General features: G+C 35.7%; 1 protein-coding gene and 1 long non-coding RNA gene across 6 annotated transcripts; both read right to left on the bottom strand.

Moving 5' to 3' along the window:
• Window positions 1–10,497: 10,497 nt before the first annotated feature.
• LOC149030025 (uncharacterized) lies at window positions 10,498–11,796 on the bottom strand. The gene is made up of 3 exons (XM_089142345.1): window positions 11,627–11,796; window positions 11,438–11,499; window positions 10,498–11,306 (listed from the first exon to the last, which is right to left on the bottom strand). Exons 1-3 carry the CDS (start codon window positions 11,682–11,684, stop codon window positions 11,178–11,180), a joined length of 249 nt encoding a protein of 82 aa, XP_088998471.1. The 5' UTR covers window positions 11,685–11,796; the 3' UTR covers window positions 10,498–11,177.
• A 1,688-nt stretch (window positions 11,797–13,484) lies between these two features.
• Window positions 13,485–18,175, bottom strand: LOC149030024 (uncharacterized). Of its 5 annotated transcripts, none has more exons than XR_016171219.1 (4): window positions 15,687–18,175; window positions 15,511–15,545; window positions 14,980–15,083; window positions 13,485–13,962 (listed from the first exon to the last, which is right to left on the bottom strand). It is a non-coding gene; the product is annotated as an uncharacterized LOC149030024 (long non-coding RNA). The 5 variants fall into 5 exon arrangements; XR_016171218.1 differs by having other exon boundaries at window positions 14,980–15,545; window positions 15,687–15,737; window positions 15,955–18,175; XR_016171220.1 differs by having other exon boundaries at window positions 14,980–15,545; window positions 15,687–15,737; window positions 17,994–18,175.

The following is an 18,175-nucleotide window of genomic DNA, read 5'->3' as shown; positions in this document are numbered from 1 at the left end:
TCCAACCTAGGAATATTAGTTCAACCAAGGTGATTCAACAAAGATCTTCATTGACAGAAGAAATCAGGCCATTTTTCTCAACTCTGTCTCGATTAGCCATTGATCATCTCTTTTAATAGGAACCGAGAATGTTGGGTGTCAAAACTTTCTATGAATGGTTGCTTCACCACCAAACTTGCTTACAATATAATTTTAAATCAGAAGCATGCTATATGTAGTAATCCCAATAAAGCTTGGTGGATCTTCTTGTGGAAATTACTCATTCACCCTAAATTTAAACATTTTTCCTGGCAATGTTTACATGCAAGAATCCTTGCTAAGGTGATCATCGGTCAATGGACAACAATCCAATCTGATTGTACTTTGTGCCAAATGCGAGGAGACGGTTTGGCATGTGCTTATGGAATGCAAATTGAGTATACGCATCTAGGCGTCTTGACCACTAGGCCTTAAAGTGGACCATATCCATCACAATAATCTTTTGCAACTTTGCCTTTATTTTCTTCACTCTGGACTGGATAAAACTACGCGTAAGTGGTTCTAAAACATTTTTATTCTCACCTGTTATACCATATGGTCTTTTCGTAATGATGTTGTCTTTAATAATGCAAATCCAAACCCACTTAAAACCATTGAGTTTATAAATAAATGGTCCTTAGATATGAAAATATACTCAATTAACACAACAGGGGAAGAACTGGGAGTCACGCTGACTTACCCCCAATAGTGTATCTGTAAGTCGCTCTTCACTCATCAACAATGCTATTATTCAATTTTAATTTGTGCAGAGAAACAATGGCATGCAGAGAAAAAGACTGGATGGTTCTAGGGACTACTTGAGAAAGGCATGATCACATTCCTAGAATGGGGAAGCATGGACGGCATGGACACCACAAACGCAACATTAGAGGGCATGACTCTTGGACTGAACCAAATGTCAAAGAAAAAGATAAAGATTCACTCAATTCGGAACATCAATAAGCAAATGGATCACATTATTTTGCATCTGATCTTGACACCATAGCATACACAATATATTGCTCAAATTGTTACCATTTTATAACAGTTATGAGACACAAAAATCACACCTTTCCAGGACCACAACATACAACTTTGGGCAGAAACAATTGTGGCAACAAGACCCAAAGTACAGATTTAGGGACAAAGATTATATCGCCGGAACATTGTATTTGTAATACTATTATTTAATGTTTCTACCATAAAATTTAAAAAAAAAAAAAAAAAGAAAGAAATAATGGATTCAGGCATGGAGATCAAATTTAATCTTTAAATGGCATAGAACAACCACATAATATGTCTTGTAAACACATTTTGACTTGTTGATGTTATTTTCCAAAGCAACAATTCCTATAAAAATGGAAGAGTAGAACTCAACCGACTGAGCAATGTGAGTTAGGAATTGGACTTGAAAAAAATGACTTTATTTCCATTTAGATTTTTTTTCTTCAATAAGGTGTATCTTCAAAAATATTTAGTTGCCTTTTAAAGAAAAATAATTAGAAAAAAAAAATGTACAAAAAAATAAGTTAGAATAAAAGATGTGTTACCCATGCTTTCTGTTTATTCTCATGATATTGATACTCCAACCTCCAGTAGTACTTTGAGTAAGTTGCTCATTAGTTTTAGTATTCTTTCCACATATGATTTTAAGGTTGAAACAAAAATTGACAAAATTGTTAGATTTCTTTTTTAATGGTAAAGCTAATATTTTGTGGATTTAAAGGGTTATGTCATTATTTATCTTTTGCTTCAAACAATGTTTTTGGTTTTGATGAATTATGTGACAAATATTTTATATATATATATTTATATATATTTTTCTTGTTTATTTTAGATGTAGGGATAAAAAAGACTGAAAAATAATCTCAAATTAGGTTTTTGCCTATTGTTTTATGTATGGAAGGTTGATTTAAAAAATAAAAATAAAAATTATGTAGGCATAAAAATTTTAAACTAATTACAAAAATCAATTTGCTATTGATTTTTAAAGAGGCGAAACCCCAATCTCCCCGTATTTTTGCTCTCGTACTTATTCAAATTAGTCATATTAAAACACGTATTATACGCGTAAAGTATGATTGTCGTATGTGATTTATTGAGTCAATTTATTGAAAATGTACCATTTGTCATATGATCTTGTTAATTGTCGTACGACTCCATATACCCGAATTTACTAACTATAGTTTAGATAGAGTAAAGAAAGAACATGGGTGCCAACGTAGAACTGTTCTAGTGGTTGAAACCAATATCTCTTAGTAAAGAGGTCATGGGTTCGACTCTCGCCGATGCATATTAATATCCCCATCCACTAGCTAAATAAAGCCCCTTTGTACCAAAAAAAAAGAAAGAATCCCCCTTCACCCACTCATATGACCTATAACAATAGGTATTGGGGATATTTTAGTCACGTTATATGTATTAAACAAGCTGAAGGGTATTTTGATCTCTCCAGTTTTGAAATTCGAAAACGCTTTGACGATAGGAGACGATGTTAATTGCTTTGAGACCCAAATACAATTTATTGCATCATAGGGACCGCACATTAATTTATGTTTTACTATGATTAAAAAAAACTCACAAAAAAAAAACCCCAAGAAAGAGACTTATAGTTATTACCTGGGACCTTGATACTTTTGAGTTTGAATTCTCTACCCATATAGAGAAATATTATTACCACAAAAAACAAAAAGGAGAAGAGTAACATATCAGACATATATGGCATGTAATTAATTTCTAAAAAAATAATAATTAATTAATTTTTAAATTTATACACAAAATTACTAATAGGTCTCATAATACTTTAGGAAAATCGAATTTTTATTAAGGCAAGTCACTTGAATTAAAATATTGAAAAATATGATTGAGAATCAAATATAAGACTAGGAAATGTTTTAGTATGTTGTTAACGTAGGGTTGGTCGATTGGTAAGACTCATACCCTTTTAGTGAAGAGATGGTTTGTTTAACCCGTGTGCAGAGCATATGTAATATCTTTATCCCTCTCTCATGGATATATATATTAAAAAAATAAAAATCTAATTGATTTATATTGCCCTCTCACCTTGTGACATGTGGAATTCTATTTGAGTTACAGTCATTGTCCCACTTCTCTCTCTTTGGTCTACTTGAAGTCATTATTTAGTGTCTGGAGGAAGGTGTAGAATAAAGAGAGGACAGTCATTTAAAACGATTTCCATTGATGATCTCTATCTCTCCCTCTCCCTCTCTCTCTCTCATCAGTTGTCAAATCCCAAGTGGGAACAAAAAGACAATGCATGTAACACAATCATCTGGAGCTGATCAACTCATGGAGCCCAAATAAAGATCGACGTTGAAACATTCATTGATCTTGTTTGGAGTTTCAGAAGATTCATTATGAAGCTGAAACTGAAAGTAAGATCCTTATTGCAAAGAAAGACCAGTTTCCTTTCCTTTACGATTGGTTAGGCTTTGGATTCCCAGATCTGTGTTTGGCCTGCAACAGATGTGATTGGTCATATACGGTTTTACTGCTGGTTTCACATTTAAAGTGGGCATTTTTGTGATGGTGGAGATCAGACTTGGAAAGAGAGAGGGGGTGAGAGATCTAATCTCAATCTAGTCTCGGTTCAATTCATTCACTTCTGATTCTGTTATGGTGAACCATTAATTATCAACACCAGCATTTATGAAAAGAGTGCCAAGGCTGACAAGATGGATGTTTTAAACTTTTGAAATGATAATGGGGCTAAGTGGGGCTGAGCGTCTTTCCAAGATGAAAAGATCAAGATGTAACTCATAGCCAACTTTTGAAGAATTCTAAATGTTGGAGGATCTAAATTTAGCCACATGGAAAGGTATGCAGAGATAAAACTTGAGTCAGATGAATAATTCTAAGAAAGAAAGGAAAGCTCTTATGAACTCAGTATTCATTAATGAACTCTTTCTTGGTCAGGGAAAAATTCAAAACATTTTCTGATGAACTCTTCTGATAAGAAAGATGAGTTCAAAATTATTTTCTGATTGAACTCTCCTGATCAGAATATGAGATCAGAACTCTCTTGATCAGAAGATGAGCTCAGGATTTTCTGATGAATTCTTCTGATCAAAAGATGAGGTTAGTGTTACTAAATAAATCCTCATGACCAGAGATGAACTCTTACAGCTAAACATAGATGAAGGGCAGATCTAATAAATTTGATGAGAACTAATTATGCGGATCATAAGAATAGTTTAAGCCTCCTAACCAGAGTATCAGCTAAGTTCGACCTCGTCAGCAAGCTTGGGGGCACGTGTTATGGGTAAATCATTAATTATCAATTCACATCGAGTCAACCGGGATTTGAATATAGCACAAGGTTGAACCATTAACTACATTAGAATCTAATAATAGCCGTCAATCTAAAAGCGCGGATCCGACGGTCCCAACAAGACTTGATTAGTAAGGAAAACCTATAAATAAGTATGTCACTTCATTCTTACAAAACCTGCAACTTTCCTGCTTAGAGCTCTTTCAAACCTAGGGTTCACATGAACTCTAGTTCGATCTCACTTTGCTTACTATTGACTTGATTGTCGGAGATGGACCGCCAATCAAAATGATCGGCACCGTTTCTAATAGCATTTTCCAATGAATTTGCAGGTATACGAAGATCCAATCAGTTCAAGCCAGAACTGAACCGCTTTGTGTGATCTGCAAATTGTAATCTCGGCATATTCGACACCAACAGGTTCATAAATTAAGTACTGCAGATTCCACCATGTGTAAGGCACTCTTCTGACGCTACTTTCCATCACACAATAGTGGTGGGATTCACTGGAAATCCCACTTTTGGTTCATTTTGTAAACATTCTAAAGTAGATTCCACCTTTAATGTGTGGTGGAGAAATATGAAAGGAATACAAACATGATAGAAGATCTAGACTCCCTTGAGTATACATCGTGTGCTCTGAAGTTGGGATCCTTTACCCTAATGGATAGAGATTTATACTGCTCTCACACTCATCCATCACACATTAGGAAGTAAATCCACCTCTAAATTCTAACAAGAAAAATGAAAAGTAAAACTTTCAATGGGTCCTATTTCTGATGTGTGATAAAGAAGAGGTGTGAAGGAAACATACGGGCAGAGGATCTAGACTCAATGCTCTGTTACCATCTTCATTCCACTTTTGAGTATGAAAAGAACTCTAACGAGGTCATTGCCATCGCAGACCACCTGAAATATCGGATCCGTTCCCGGCTATACCCATATGACTAGCGAACCTAAATTTCCTCACCCAAGGCCACATCCCAAGTGAGGCTAAACAAGTAAGCTTCAATTCCAAGTTGCAGGGGAAAAGTCTAGCTTCACTATCAAACACCTTATTCTTAATCATGCCCCCACACCAAAGCTTGTTTAGAGGCAATTAGATGACGCAATGCCCATATCCTTCAATGCCCACATTTGACGCTTGTATTAATGAAATGTGAGGCTTCAATAAGGATTTTGATGTTGAAGACATGAAACATACACCTTAAGAGCTTCTCTGATCCATGCTTTCCACCTTATTTGTTGTAGTTTAGCTTAATGAAGTACAAGTCTTATCTCTTATACCTAATTTACATGTGATCCAGATGTAAAGATTAGTCTCAAACCTTATGATTTGATTCTCTTTGGTCCTCAAACATGTTCACCATGCTAAGCAAAAGGTACCTAGCTTGGTCCCAATGAAGAGTCACACTCCTCTACAGTAGTTATCCTGGCTGCCTCAATTTCGGTCAATTTTGTCCTGTTGAAGCAATTGTCACCTGGTCCACATCAAATGAGACACATATCAACCTTGGGCTTAGTACTCATCATGTTCATCATGTTCACCATGCTAAGATGCTAAGCAAAGGAATTTTGGTCCCTAACAAGTCACAGTTCTCTCCAAAAGCTAAATCTTTGACTAGTTTAAATTTTTTTTTGGAGGTGATCAACTAGTTTTTAATTTGTTGAAGCAATGGGGTCACTTGGAACACATCAAAATAAGATGCACATCAACCTGAGGCATGAACCTTTTTGGCTTTCAGAGTGGGCAGGTCAGTTTTTGGGAGCACCCAAATGCATTAACCCATTGGGGTCTATGATACCAAATCAGATGATCAAGGTCTCACAACTCTCCACTATACGTTAGGAAGGATACCCACTTTTAAATTCTGAGAAGAAAAATAAAATATAGATTCCTCAATGAACCCTTTCCTAATGATGATGGAGAAGTGTAAATGAAGCACATATCTTTGCCAGTCAGGTTAGTGGATCGTGACTCATTAGACCAAAATAACAATACAAGCCCTCATGGTTTAGAGCCCTGCTGCTGCTGCTGCAATGGCCATTCTTCAGCATGGTGTGTTTACCATCGTGTGTTTTTCCTCCAGATCCCTGGAGCAGATACTTTTTTATTTGCAGCATGTAAGCTACATTCATTGATTGGAATGAGGGCAAGTTCCCAATATTTGTTTTTTTTACTCTGCCGAGTGACATCTTTGCTACTCCCTTGCCTCTAATTCAGATTCCAGATGGTGTCACGAGAACAAAAATGCAATCTAATAATCACTACTACATTGGTTTCTTTCACGTGAATCATGAAATTCTATTACAATTGATTGCAGTAGAGATAAGAGGATTACCAGATATCTTATATTGAGAAACAACGCCCCTGAAGATAGTTCACATGAAATTGGGGTAAGGGGCTATTAGTCCCGTCCTTCGCAGTTCTGGTTCTATGAAAGTTAATAATCACTGTCAATTTAAATTTTTTTTTCAAAGAAAAGAATTTTAACGGTTTCATCTGAGCCTAAATCTATAAATGGATAGCCAAAATTCACTTCCGCATTCATATTAGTTTAAGGGTGTCCGAGTCCAAAATATTTTTACTAAAAAACATTCATATCTGTCCAATAAGCAATCAGATTTGGACTTGAATAATTGCTTATTGGATCCGTTAACATCCGTATAACAAATTCAATCCAAAAATATTATTTATATTTCAAATACATGATTAAGAGATGTAAAAGAAAACAATCCAAAAGCATAGATGATTCGAACTCAAAAAAAAAAAAAAAAAAAAAAAACAATCACCACCACCCAAGCAATTAGCGAGGATAAGCTATCAATACCCAGTGTACCATATGATGCCCTCGTTAGTTGGTTTGGATTATTTTTCCCTTTTAAAAATATTGCTACATTCTCGCGCCCATTTCTGCCAAGTATTTCATTCTTTAGAATCTCCATTCGCTGCATCAGCAACTCTTAGATCGCAAAACATGGTATTTTCCAGATCCAATGTAAAATCTCCCTCGCTTTTGCTGCTGTTTTCAATTATTGTTTCCTATCCATTCCCACCAATTGACTTCTAAGTTATAAACAGGATCACAAAGGTACTTCAAATCGCAAGATTAAATATTTTAATGCATGTATAGGACTTGCTATACGCTTTTTTATATTACTATAAACCTGTTTGATAATCCACAAAATTAGTTTCTAGTGTTTCTTGCTTCAAAAAATAAACAATAGGCCAAAAGCTGTTTGATAAAACTTTTCTGTTTCAGGTTATTATTGAAACATAAACTCAAATTTATGAGAACTTATGCTTCAAAGAAACAGTTTCATTTATTGTTGCATTTGTTTCTCAAAAGTTAAAATCCGACGCGGACTAGGTATAAGTGAAACAGTTGTTGAATCTGTCTCTCGAAGTAGAAGTAGAAGTCGATCGCAGACTGATTCATGGAATTCAATCAATATTCTAAACATAAGAACTCTGCTAATATCCTGCTGATAGTGATTCCCTGAGAATGGAGTTAAGCACCACCTGAAAAATCATCTCTCTTACCAGAGAGAAGAGTCACAAAGACCATCTCTTTTATTGCTCTCTAACTCGTTCTTACCTGCATTTCAATCAGTTCAACTTGATCATCACTGAAACAACTGACAGAGGTTGATGCTATTGTTTCCAGTCCTCAGGAAATTGGGAGTGATCATCCATACGGAGATCAAACAAGAGGTACATCCAGTAACCGGCGTAATGGACATCAAAGATTTCTCCACTATTTTTGCAACAATCCAAGTGGCTCTTACAGATGCTGAGGACAGGCAATTCAACAACTCAAGTAGGTGGATGCAAGAAATGTAAACAAAAGCCTCCAGCTCCCAGAAAACAACCATGCATGAGACTCTAGTAATATCTAAAACGGATAAGGTGCAATTTATGGCCATTTTAAGTTTTTTGCAATCAATGATGAAGACAACAACAGTGCTACAAGAACAAGTGATACCATTCACAAAGCTGAAAGTATTTCAGTTGTCTGTGATGCATAAGATGGACAGAGTGGGATGTGAGAGTAGAAGATGGGAAATAACACTTCATTTTTATGCTAGGTCTCCAACATCTTCTTCTCAACTCTTTTCAAGACACCTTACCCAACAGGCTATGTCCTAGAAGAAATTGTCCATACGGGACTGTCCAAAGTTGAATTGCTTCATGCCATCTCCATCCACATCAACTCATCTTCCTCCTATTCTACATATGTTGAGGACCTGAGTTTAAAGGGCAATGCAGGTTCCTTTTCAAAATCATTAACAGTACCAAACAAGAATCACATTATGATGCTTTACCTCAGCTCAAATTGCTGCATGTGAAACAATCTCCTTAATCCTCACCTAAAGTGAGGCAAAGTCACATCAATTGCAGTTTTGGATATCCATATGGCGGACTAGAAACAAGTTCCTATGTTCCTGTTTTTTATTTTGAACCCATGATACCATCTGAGGGTAGGCTGGTAGCGAAACAGCAGGGGGTGTCAGGTAGTAGAGGATTGAGATTCAGGTATATAGCCATTATCACAAAAAGAATCTTCTGGAATAGATATCTTTCAATGAAAGCAATATGAATAAGAACTGACGAATCTCAAGAACAAAGAGTGTACTGTGCTAGCCGGTTCAAATGGGACTCTTCCCTCAACCAGACCAAATCATGATGTGAAAGGAAAGACAAGAACCTGGCCACCAAGGTGATGCATCCAAGCTTCATGGAAGTGAAAATGTTTTCTGGACCAAGCTCTGGACCTAGCAATTCGGAGAAAATATTGGGTTCAAATCAGATAACGAAATTTCAAAACAGGAAAGCAAGAGCCAACCATGGGGGAGCCAGAACACTTGCACAGATTTGGTGGAGATCAATCAGACTTTTCGAAGAGATAATGTAATTGGAGGGCTGATCTCAACTATCAGCTCAATTCGATCATTGTTTGACCCATAAAGGATTGCAAGTGTTATATATTTATCTGTCTTGTCTTTCAATTAAGTATTGTAAATCCCCTAGTGTGTGTACATGGAGTGCTTTGATATCGGCTTTGTTTTAGCTGAGACTGGAAAGGTGAAGACAAACTGGGTTATTTCAAAAGCAATTTTCCTAAAAAGTTCCAAATTTCTTTCTTGAATCTCAAATAAAGTGAATTGAATTGTTTACCGATCAGCTGAATTCGTATAGGGTTACAGTTGGCATTGTCAAAAGCTATCAATACATTAAAGATGCTTTCGGCAATGACATCTCAGTGAAGTGTTTTGACATACAACCAATATCCACATGTTTGATTATGAACTAATGTAAAAACCTAGTTTCAATTTTTAAGCTGAAAACATGGATATACCATTAGAGCTTCTTTGATACATGCTTTTCATTCAATTAATTTAGCTTAATGATGAAGCATAAGACTTGTTTCCTCACATACTTAGCTTGGGGTGCAATAAGTTTACCAATGAGTTATTTTGGTTTTGGCCTAGTTTTCTAAGTTTACTTGAAGTTATGCAGATTTTAATGTGGTCAAAATGCTTCAGTAAGGCTTCAATGTCACAAAACTCCAGCTCAAAAAAGGACCAGGAAGCCTATATCTGATTTTATTTAGTTTGGCATCAATTTTTGGTTAGGGCTAAGTTTTGAACCCCTAAAGGCTGTAAGGGTGTCAAAATGAAACTAGAACAAAATATCAGAAATGAAAACGAGTAAACTGAATGAAACCACAGAGACCAAGCCAGGAGAATGCTACTCTAGTTCCTTAACAGAGACTTCCTACGAAACAAAACCACAGAGACTAAGCTAGGAGAATGCCACTGTAGTTCCTTGACAAAGATTTCCTATGAACAAATTACTACCTTAGAGAAGAACCAGTCAACAATCAGAGAACTCAAGACCTAATCTGTTTTCAGTCTTGAACCACTAAATTATTTAAACATCAAGGATAAACTGAAGAATTTTCTATTCCACCAAGGACCTATTATCAAGCAAAAGATGCATTCACCCAAGTATACAGGAATAGGGATTTCAATTTAGAGAAGTGTGTAATATAACATGTAAAACAAAGCATGCTGATGGCCTAAGGTACCATTCTCCAGAGATCAACCAGTGTACGGCAATCACAAAAATACCAAGTATGCACAAACTAAAGCACTAAATAATTAGGGTTTTTTTGTCCCCCCCCCCCTTCCTAAAATCTTCAAATTTTGAAATATGTAAGACTTTTGTGATTTTGACAACACATGAGAAGCCTTCAATTTCAATCTCATTTCATATCTCAACCAAGTCCAAAATCCAAACCTGATCTAAAAGCCTTCATATAAGTAAGCACTTGTATGACACTGCTTAAATAAAAGAGCAGACACAACAACAGAGTAGATTAATGAACCACCCATAGTATAAAGAAGGCACTACTTAATGTGGGGAAAATCAGGTAAGATGGTGGATAATGCTAAAAAATCGAAGGCAGTGCAAGAGGAGCTCCCCTATGAATACCCATCTCGCATATTAAAAGTTAAAGCTACAAGCTGGTGGATAAGAAGGTAGAAATGGCATGTCCCTAAAACCTTAAAAGCACTGCAGAAAATGACTTGCACAATCGAAGTCAAAGGAATGGAATCATGGAAGAGTTCAAATGCAATTAAATTAAAAAAATTTAAAAAAAAATTGCTACAACAATAAATCCAATAATCATAAACTTGGATTAGACCACCTGGAGGATTGCAACAAACATATCAACTAGATAAGGACCAGATCCCTTAATTCATTTAAGAGTTAAAATTTAGACATCAAACAGTAAAGAAAACAGAAATTCAAAATTTCTTTACAAGAATTTCGGTCGAACCCGTATCCAGAAACTGCAGTTTATTTGTCAACCTCCATTGCTTGGGCAGCTTTAGCCTTCGCCAAAGCTGTCAATTTAGTCTTTACTTTTCTCTTCCCAACCTGAAAACCGCCCGAACCCTTCTTGTTCTTCTTCCCGTTACTGTCAATCTGAATCCACACAGACAAAATTTCTCTTTTCTTCAATATTACTCAAAAACTGAACAAATGAATCAAAAATCCAGAAAATATAAACTAGGAAATCGACAAGCAAGGTGCAAAAGGGTTTTAGAGTAGCTTACCTTCATCTTAGTCTTTTTCACCTGAAGTTTCTTCTGCCTCTTCTCTCTCTCTTCTTTCTCTCCTGATGAAACCCAACAAGAAGTAAGTACATGTTAAGCACATAAATCAATGAACATAGAGACATCATTGAGCGATTGAACTGCAAAGCAAAGAAAGATTCGATTTTTTTAAGGGCTAAGGGAGTATACTTTGTAGATCGAATTCGTATTGTTTCTTCCGTCGCGATAAGTTGTTCTTCTTTGACATCTCCGCTTAGTTTCACTGTCGCAGCGCTACGACGTCTTACTCAGATCATCAAACCTGAAAACCCTAAAAGCGTTTCGAGTTTCCGTCCCCAAGGACATAACCGACCTTCACCATTAAAACATAGCTAGCCGACCAAAAATTCGTATTGACGAATGTGACGAATGTACCCTTCCCTTATGTTCCAAAGACATAAATAGACCAAAATATAAGAAACTTGTCCTTATGTTCATGGCAGCCAAGCAACACATCCAAGGCCCAGCAAGTTAGGGGTGTAACAAGGCCGGGCTGAGAAATTAGGCTTTTCCTAACCTGGCCTGGCCTGACCTTTATCAGGGCTATTTTAGGCGAGCCTTAACTTATTGCTTATCACGAACAAATTTTGAGCCAAAACCCTATTCAGACTTAAGGCAGATCAGCGGAGGCTTGGACTGTAATTAAGGATCCAAACTTTTTTGTTTTTGGAGGAAAGGTAGCTTGTTACTATGGGGTGGAAACTAAATTACTAATATACGCTGCCGAGTGGTGTGAACCCAGGATCTCCCCTGGGAGAGTCCAAACTTGCCTCCCTAACAAGATCATAGGGCTTGCCTTCCATTTCATTTCTTTTTTACTTTAACAAGCTTTTTGGTGGTGCATGGACATAACATGGATCAAGACAAGCTTTGACAGAATGGTCGATTGACTACAATTATAGCTTGATCAAGCTGAAGCATCAAACTAGCTTCACAATAAAATAAAATAAAAATAAAAATAAAATTAGGATAAGACCATGTATGATTAACTTTGGGAGAGGGAGAGTCATATTATATTTTTTTCTATACAATAAACCCTTAGCATAAATTAAGTTGGCACAATGGACTAGTTTCAGTTTGGATCCTCTCTTTGAAGGACTCTCCCAATGAGTACCCAATATATTTTAGGATTCAGCCACGTATAATATTATAATCCAAAGACATTCATTAGATTTACACTAGCTAGCCCTTGGATTATAATTATATATTTTAGATAGCATTCGCTCATTCAGCATTCATGGGAGATTTCCTCCAAAGAAAAAAGCCAAATTCAGGATAATTCTTCACACTAGACTGGTAGGCGGAGCTACGAAGGGCTGAGGGCCCCCAACGGTGATTTTTTTAAAAAAAGTTCATATTCCTTTTATTTATTTTTTTCTTAATTTTCTATAATATTAGCCCCTTTCGAACTTTCTCCTAAAATTTTGACTCCATTAATAGCAATTTAAATTTTAAATTTAGAATTTCAGTCATTAATTTTATCAAATCTAATCATCATCATTGAATTTTATTTTTTTTTAACTTAATTTATGAAAATTGACCTTTTTCCTAGATCCACATCCTTTGTAATTCATTTCCCTATAATTCACTGTAATTCCCTCATAGGATTGTCTCATGTGGCATTTAAGTAATCCAAAGGTTACCCAACACACTAGAGTTTAAATAAAATTCAAATTTATGGGTGGGTTTAAATAAAATTTAAATTTAGTTTAAATTGGATAAGTTTTTGATTACTTAAATGCCACATGGCACAATCCTATGAGAGAATTACAAAGAATTGTAGAGAAAGGAATTATAGAGGATGTAAATATTAAATATAGATAGAATGAGCAGGACTAAAATCAAACCAAACAATTTCTTAATTGAAAAAAATACAATTTTAAACTTAGACTTAAAATATATAACAAATTAAGTTTAGTGACTAGTTTTTCTGACCCACAAAAAAAGGAAAATCGTGAAATGTTTGTCCAAAAGAAAGGATCTTCGGGAATAGTCACATAAGAGAGATGATTGTGGTTCTTTTTTTCTAACAATTATTCACATAGGTTTTCATTTTTGTTCTTTTTTTTTCTTCTGGTTCCTTGTGGATTAGAGTTAACCTTGTTCTTCATTTTATCTTCCATTTGGCTGCACTTTTGTCAATCCTTTGGGTTAGTTTAGGATTAGTTATAGATCTTAAAATCCTTTTTCAACTCCTCTATTAGTGACTCAACTAGTAAAATGGCGTTGATGTTGAGTAGAGCTACACAAGGGCCACATGGGCTTTTCCCACATATGAAATCTCAAAGTTAAGAATTTATTTTTAAATCTTCTCCTGCATCAGGTATTATATGTTTCATTCTTTCTTCTTCTTCTTTTTGTCATCCTTGATTTGAAAAGTGGCCTTACCCCACATTGGATTCTGCCGAGTGTCTTCGAGATATCTAGCTGACCTTCTGGAGTAAATGCAGCATGCCATTTTCTTGCACTTAAAAAGTTTTCCCAGCCTGCATATTCAGGGCAGAAACAGGGATTTCTAACACTAGTTTCTTCGTCACCAGGTGGCCCTGCAAAAAAAAAGGGGGGGGGGGTAAAAATATTTTTTTTTTATTTTTTTTTTTTAAAAAAAAAACCACCAAAACCCCCCTTCCCAAATTCCCCCCCATGGCGTCCATCAAAATAATGGAAAGTACATATTTAAACCACACTGGAAAAACAGAAACTAGAATTGAAATGAACCGACAGGGGCAGTTCTCATTACATGATGATATAAATATTTGATCTTATTAAGGTAAAAGTCATCTATAAATCTTCCAAAGGAATGCCGGATTCATCTAGAATTTTGGACAAACTAATCATTAGAGCTCCTCAAACACATTGTAATTTTTCAGGAATTTGAGGTGAGTTCTATTTTTATATTTCTTTCCTCGCACTGCAGGCTGAAGTTCTTTTTCTATAGGTTGAGGATAGGAGCTCTGGATGAGAGATAGGAGGGACCAGCTGGTGTGGTGAAAACAATGTCAACGGCTAGTCAGTTTATTTACAACTCTTAAGAGTTCTTCACAGATAGTAGGTTTATTAAGAATTAAAAGCATAACCCTTTGAAGAACCAATGTATTCTTCTGATGTAGAAGCTCCAGAGAGTAACATTTAACAGGTCTCACAGACCATTCCGTAGTGGAATCCAAACTAGAGCTTTACTTTTAAGGACAGAAATATTAAATGCAGCTCAATCCATGGTCATGCTTATAGTTCGGAAGTAATATCAAAAAACATGTACAGAAACATTGAAAAGGCAATATTTCATCTGGAAATAGAAGAAGAAAAAAAAGACTCCAAAACTAATATAATCTCCTGGAAGAAATTTGATCTAGAAGCAAGGATAATAAAATAGAATCCATGAGAATGGGAAATATGAAACATTTATTGGATCATAATAAACAAGCACGTGCAAATATCTAGCAGGAGAAGGTTAGATGCTGTAAGGACAGAAAGGGTCACTGAGTGTTCCAAAAGATATTTACCTTGGCAGCTTGAATTTCAAGATCATCTACTTTGATCTCAGTTGATAATGGCTTTAGAATGCATATGAAGAAAGGGATTTTATGAAGCCACATCATGAGCATGTCTGAAGTCAAGAGATAAGAGTCCATGTAACGATGTTGACAGTTCAAAATACATATTACCAGTTGATAATCATCAGTACAACTTGGAGAGAGACTTATCTTTTGGCCAATTAGACATTGAATGAACATAGGAAGCTATCATTTTTTCACCATACTTCTTGCTTTTCTTTATCTAGAAATTTAAAGTCGGTCTCTTTTATCATCCAATAAAAACTTTGGTAATGTGAATCTAACCTGCCAAGAATTTAGCATGCTCCCTTAACTCTCCCTTACACTAAGTGAGAGAGAGAGAACAATCTTTGGCAAGTTCCCTTCTTTTTCATTTTTTTTTAATTTTTATTTCTGGTAATAATTGGCAAGTTCAGTAACAAAGCAGGGGCAATATAAAGTCTAAGGAATGCAGAATTGAACAGTACAAGGACAGCTTACCTAAAAGCTATCACTTCCACAAATTATGTATCAATCTACATCTCCACAAAGAAATGCAATCAAAATCAAAGGAAAACTCAATTAAAATTTGAATGTCAGATGTAATATATCAAAACAATTAAATATTTAATAGAGATAAAGTAGAGAAGAGCAATATAAGGTCACTGGATTCTTACACTAGTTTCCTCCTTGACCTCTCTTACAGCTCCAGTGAAAATCTCCTCTGACTGTCCAAAATTAACAGATTAATTAGAACACAAGAAAATTAACAATTCCATTTATGCATATGCATGCAAGTCAGTAGGCTTCTTCAATTGAAAAACTAGGGAATCTCTCTCACAGATTGAAGCTATTAAAAATGACAATTATGATTCAAGAAAACCATCAAGAAATTGTGATCAAAAAATTGTTTTATAGTGTTTATGGTTTAAATCGATAATATACCTATGGCTCAATAGAATCTGGAGGTTGTGTAGAGTCTGTAGACTGTGTAGATTGTGTGGACTGCATTGACATGAATAACGTGCAAGGAAATATTAAGAAACATTCACAGTGGATGTCAACATAATCCAATTAATACTATTCTTATGTGGGAGTGGGACTATATCTTTATGATTCCAAACATCAGAACCGATTCCAGATGTAGCTCTTTGATTCCAGATGTAGTCTCTTTTCCCAGGCTCCGACCACAATATCTGATAAACCTACTTGCTTCAATTATTCCTTTGAGAACATCTTATCTAATTCTGATAGCTTCAATGAGATAAGTTAATGCACCAAAAATTTAAGTTACAGGTAAAAACTAAAGAAATCCCTTTGAGAAATATCACTTAAAAGCAACATTTACTTGGACCATCTCAATCTAGTTCTGGTATCTGCAGGCCCTCATGGAATCATGGTGCTTATGCTCAGCAAGTGCAGCCGTGGGGACACTTACTTTCAGAGCTATCTCTCTCTCTCTCACACACACACACATTCATGTGAAAGCTATTATTATTCCACTCCAAGAAGTAAGGAAAGCGTAGAAATAAAAACTGGGCAGAATTTAATTTACTTCTGTGAAAAACCAGACTTCAAAACTATTATAAAACAGCAGAGAAGAAAGACTTTTTTCAGTAGTTAGTGGTCTTTCACTAGCACGGAGCCTCTCTTCTGCAAGCACACTTGATTTTTCCAAGACTACATAATGGTATTAGACGACAATGAAGGTGGATTAGGAGTTAAGGACATGATGAACAGTGTGTTCAATATGGACTTATGCAGTGATCATATGAAGCATTAAGAACAATCATTTTAAACTACAGAACAGAAAACATATATAATTCAAAATTTTAAGTAGAAATGTTTAGGAGTTAAGGGTTAGGGGTGAAAAGAAATGTAAACATATATAATTCAAAAATAGCATCCATCATAGAGGGGTTACTTTAGGAAACCTTTTTTTAATTTACTAACCACCAGCAAGGCACGGCAGATGAAGAATTAGAAAGAAAAATAAAAAACTGAAAGCAGCAGCAGCCTTCCGAAGACAGCAACAGTCCCCCCTCCTCTTCAGTGAGTCTCCTTCTCCTCCTTTGCTTCAGCTTCTTGTCTAGAAAATTCCCCCAATCTCTCCTCTATCTAGTCCTTTAAAAAAAAAATACATGTTTAAATAAATAAAAAAAAGAGAAAAGAAACAACCTTGTTTTCTTCTCAGAAGAAATTTCTTCTCTCCCAAGACCTCACAATATTCCCTGTTTCTGAATATAGTTTCTCCCCTTTGTTTCTTATTTTCTCTTCTTTTCCAACCCTTACATCAGTATCTGTTTTCTGCAGGAGTCTTATATCCTTTATTTTAGCTCTTTCTCTTTACTCCCCTAACCCATGGCAGTAGCACCTCCTGCCAGGAATCCTTTTCTTACCTCTTTCTTGGTCCTCTTTTTTCCTTCTGTTGAACATCATATTGGCAGAATTATTTTCTGCAATCTTTATTTTACTAATCATTGATTTACCTCACTATTTATCTTCACTTTCTAACATTTACAGTAATACTGCCCCATTCTTACTGTTTTGTTTTTGGAGTTGCTGCTGTCCTGTTCTAGCCTAAGAATATTTGTTGATAGATCTAAACATTACTAGAACGGGCATTCAAAGATTAGTTACAGAAAGGGTGTCAAACCCATAATCCAAATCAGTTTCAGTAGAGCCAAGACAAAGGATTCAGCTCGAGGAAACAAGGGAAAATGAAAACAAGAATAAATAAATGCACCCACAATTTAACAATCACCAGATCAAACTTGCCTACCATGAAAGGAAGCACAGAGACACAAATGAAAGGAAAGGAAAAACTTCCTAGGATCAATATACCAGGTTAAAAAAAAATCATACCAAAAAAAATTAAGAAACCAATCTACAATTGATAAACAAATTTTAGAAAGATACACAAATGAGAACTCCAAATCTCACCAATCGAAGCTAAAATCAAGATTAAAATTAATGATACAAACCCTTGTGAGACCTGCGAGCTCAGAGGGCTGGAGAGATAGCGTGAGCGACAGCCTTGCGAGCGTGAGCGAGCTGGAGGCAGAAAGAGAACTGGAGACAGCGAACCAGAGGGAGAGAGCGAGAGACTCGAGGCAGCGAACCAAAGGGAGAGAGTGAAGGCAGCGACCCAGAGGGAGAGAGCTGA

Source organism: Hakea prostrata, chromosome 1 (assembly GCF_041222555.1).
Source record: "Hakea prostrata isolate BN-2017 chromosome 1, UWA_Hpros_2, whole genome shotgun sequence".
NCBI lineage: Eukaryota > Viridiplantae > Streptophyta > Magnoliopsida > Proteales > Proteaceae > Hakea > Hakea prostrata.
This window is presented reverse-complemented; position numbering and strand designations above follow the sequence as displayed.

What these genes read in the sequence shown, in the direction of transcription:
- LOC149030025 (XM_089142345.1), bottom strand. Translation starts at nt 11,684, where the DNA reads ATGTCAAAGAAGAACAACTTATCGCGACGGAAGAAACAATACGAATTC. An exon ending in ATACGAATTCGATCTACAAA is followed by an intron (nt 11,500 to 11,626) that starts GTATACTCCCTT and finishes GGGTTTCATCAG; the next exon opens with GAGAGAAAGAAGAGAGAGAG. An exon ending in TGAAAAAGACTAAGATGAAG is followed by an intron (nt 11,307 to 11,437) that starts GTAAGCTACTCT and finishes GTGTGGATTCAG; the next exon opens with ATTGACAGTAACGGGAAGAA.